Genomic DNA, 2923 nt, shown 5'->3' on the forward strand with positions numbered 1-2923 from the left:
TCCAGATGAGCATGGGCGATTCTTAAGAAGGCCAGCGACGCCAAATAGGATCTTGAGGACTTCCGTGATGTAGAACCCCTTTGTATCTATCTCAGCTTCATCATTACTGACATTTGGGGCCATAGGGTATAAAAATATACTCCAAGGCAGTTCCGATGGCAACGTTCGACGAAATTGAGAGAAAGATGCGCGAAGAGAACTTCAAAGTGTATCTCATTGGCCTCGTAAGATTGCCAAAAAATCGGGCAGGCTATTTAACGCATTGAAAAGTTAATGATTGGGATATATAGGACAAGGAAATCGCCGATTGCCACACTCTGATTAACCTTCAGGGAAAGCTGAACTGCAAGTTCGTTGTCGGCTATTACTTCGGTGATAAACCACAGCGTCCTAACCTCAAAGAGCGCTGGCCACAATCCTCTGAAGAAAATTTGAAGCGCCTTGCTGATGCTGGCATCCCGCTGGATCGCCAAATTCCGAAATGCGTCAACTGTGGCCGTAAGTTCTTTTGTTTTACTAATGTCAGTTTATCAAGACACAAAGCTGACTACACGTTTTGCAAGAAATGGGACATGGATCGCGTGCATGTCCGGACGAGCGTTCGGTTGTCGAGAAGGTGGAGGTTAAGTGTGTGAATTGTAACGGAATGGGACATCGTGCTCGCGATTGTACAGAGAAGCGGATTGACAAGTTTAGCTGTCGTAACTGCGGGTAAGGTAGAGCCGGCTTTGACGATTCAAAGGAAGCCCGGTAACCAATATTCTTCTAGGCAACCTGGCCATCGTTCGTCCGATTGTACGGAACCGCGTTCAGCTGAGGGAGTAGAATGTAAAAAGTGCCACGAAGGCAAGCATAGTGCCCACCAAATCACTTAAGGAAATGTCTGACAGTCTTCGATAGTTGGCCATTTTGCCAAGGATTGCCCTCAGGGTGGTGGATCCAGGGCTTGTCGCAATTGCGGGTTTGTCTTTACATCCCAAAATGCCTTCCCCTGAAATGGGGACAAGACTATTGACTAACATGCATTTCTGCAGTGAGGAGGGCCACATTTCTAAGGAATGCGATAAGCCGCGTAATTTGGACACCGTCACCTGTCGTAACTGTGAAGAAGGTGAGGGAAATCGTCTCAACGAATAGAGGGTACATGTTCAATCTAACAAGCATTTTTCGCGGTAGTCGGCCATTACTCTCGCGACTGCACCAAAAAGAAGGATTGGACTAAAGTTCAATGCAACAATTGCAAAGAGAGTAAGTCAGGAAGAGAGCACTTGGACATTTTACCCGTTCCATTTTGGCGCTGCATTCCACTGATGTTGTTGGATCTGGGTTAACTATGACTATGACAGTGGGCCATACCGTCCGGCGCTGCCCCAAGCCAGTGGAAGGAGAAAATGCAGGTGATGGTTTTGGCGACTACGGCTTCGGCAATAACCCAGGATATGATGATATGGGCGGATCCCGGAAAGATGATGGGGCGTTCCCAGAGGGCACTCCGAGCTGGATGAATGCTGGCGATGGCGGCACCACAGTCCCCACCTGGTAGATCAGCTCAAGGCCGTCGGCACGCGGGCGCGGGAGAGTTTTACGCCTTGCTGCAGGTGGTTTGTTTTGCTAGGGCTAATTGAGTTAAAAATAATTGTCGCTAGCCCCAACCACGAAAATGGGTTAGGTTTCAGAAAACAAAAGTTGCTACGGAGTACGGAGGGCGCTATTAAAAGAATTGCGCCGGCAAAAAGACAGCTAGATAGCGCCACAAATCTTGGCGGAAATTCCCACTGTATTTTATACTGAATATTCAGATCTTGATTTTTCCATTGTCTCCACTGCCACTCAACACAGAATCTGCCCCTCTTTTTAATATGTAATTTGCCTGCCAATATGCCATTCTTTTTAATGTGGAATCTGTCTGCCATTTAATATGGAATCTGTTTGTCAATTCATCACTCTGTATAATCAATTGAGTATTCTATTTCTTCATCTGCTCATATTGCCTTCCTTCTCTATACTCATTGCCATCTTCTAACTTTATAATCTTTTGAATATGTACAGAAATCCACTCAATTTATGTCTGTATTTTTTTTTACAGCAGATTTTTTCATATTTACTCTCATATTTTAACTGCTTCTATACAGTTTTTATAAGCCCTCTTTTTCATCATTCTGTGCTTCATTCAAGACCAAGCTGCTCGTAAGCAGCGATGTTGAAAATGACTGCTTATATTTCAGTTGATTCTTAGGACTCTACGAGAATCAAGCAGTAGAAGATAATACAGTGATATATTGAAGAGAATTCAGATCAAGTAGTTAGATATTGAAAGTGTAGAATGTAAAGATCAGATTATAACAGAATGATCTGCTGATCTTTAGAAAATTGAATCAGCTGCTAGTTATATACACACAGTATTGTAAGCAGATTGAACTTGCTATGATGTAGATGGTGTAGTATGATGCAAGTGGTAAAATAATACTTTGATTTCAAATCTGATATGATGTTGGTGGTGCTATATTCAGCAATATCATATCTTTAAAGCTATTGCTAATTCCAGCCTAGCACTGGCATCTTAGTGTGGGTTTCTTACAACTGCCTCCTCTGAAAATGCCGCTGTCCCGGCGGGCCAAAAAATTGTAGAGTAATTGTAGATAATTCATGGTAACAAATGACAGTGAACCTTTGTTGTTTCACTGATAACAAAAAACTTATAGAAGTAAATAGAAATCATAGTTGATAACACAGAAGTAAATAGAATCATAGAATATATGATTTCATAAAAAATATAAAAGATCAGAACTTTTGAGTAAATCTTGATTTTGATAAGCTATTAAAAGATTCCTTCCCTCATCTCTGAGAGTGATATTTGAAGAAAAAATGTAAGTAATCGCTGTGCTTATTGGGAAGGGGTTGCTAACTGACTTTGAATAGAATT

At 42.1% G+C, this 2923-nt stretch overlaps 1 protein-coding gene across 1 annotated transcript; it reads left to right on the forward strand.

Moving 5' to 3' along the window:
* Nucleotides 1-185: 185 nt before the first annotated feature.
* On the forward strand, nucleotides 186-1543 carry HCAG_07026 (predicted protein; the record flags this gene model as incomplete). The annotated part of the gene is made up of 6 exons (XM_001537554.1): nucleotides 186-224; nucleotides 291-498; nucleotides 564-711; nucleotides 1035-1111; nucleotides 1162-1248; nucleotides 1347-1543. The coding sequence occupies 6 exons, from the start codon at nucleotides 186-188 to the stop codon at nucleotides 1541-1543; spliced, it is 756 nt and encodes a 251-aa protein (XP_001537604.1).
* Nucleotides 1544-2923: the final 1380 nt, after the last annotated feature.

This window comes from Histoplasma capsulatum, genomic scaffold (assembly GCF_000149585.1).
Source record: "Histoplasma capsulatum NAm1 scaffold_8 genomic scaffold, whole genome shotgun sequence".
NCBI lineage: Eukaryota > Fungi > Ascomycota > Eurotiomycetes > Onygenales > Ajellomycetaceae > Histoplasma > Histoplasma mississippiense.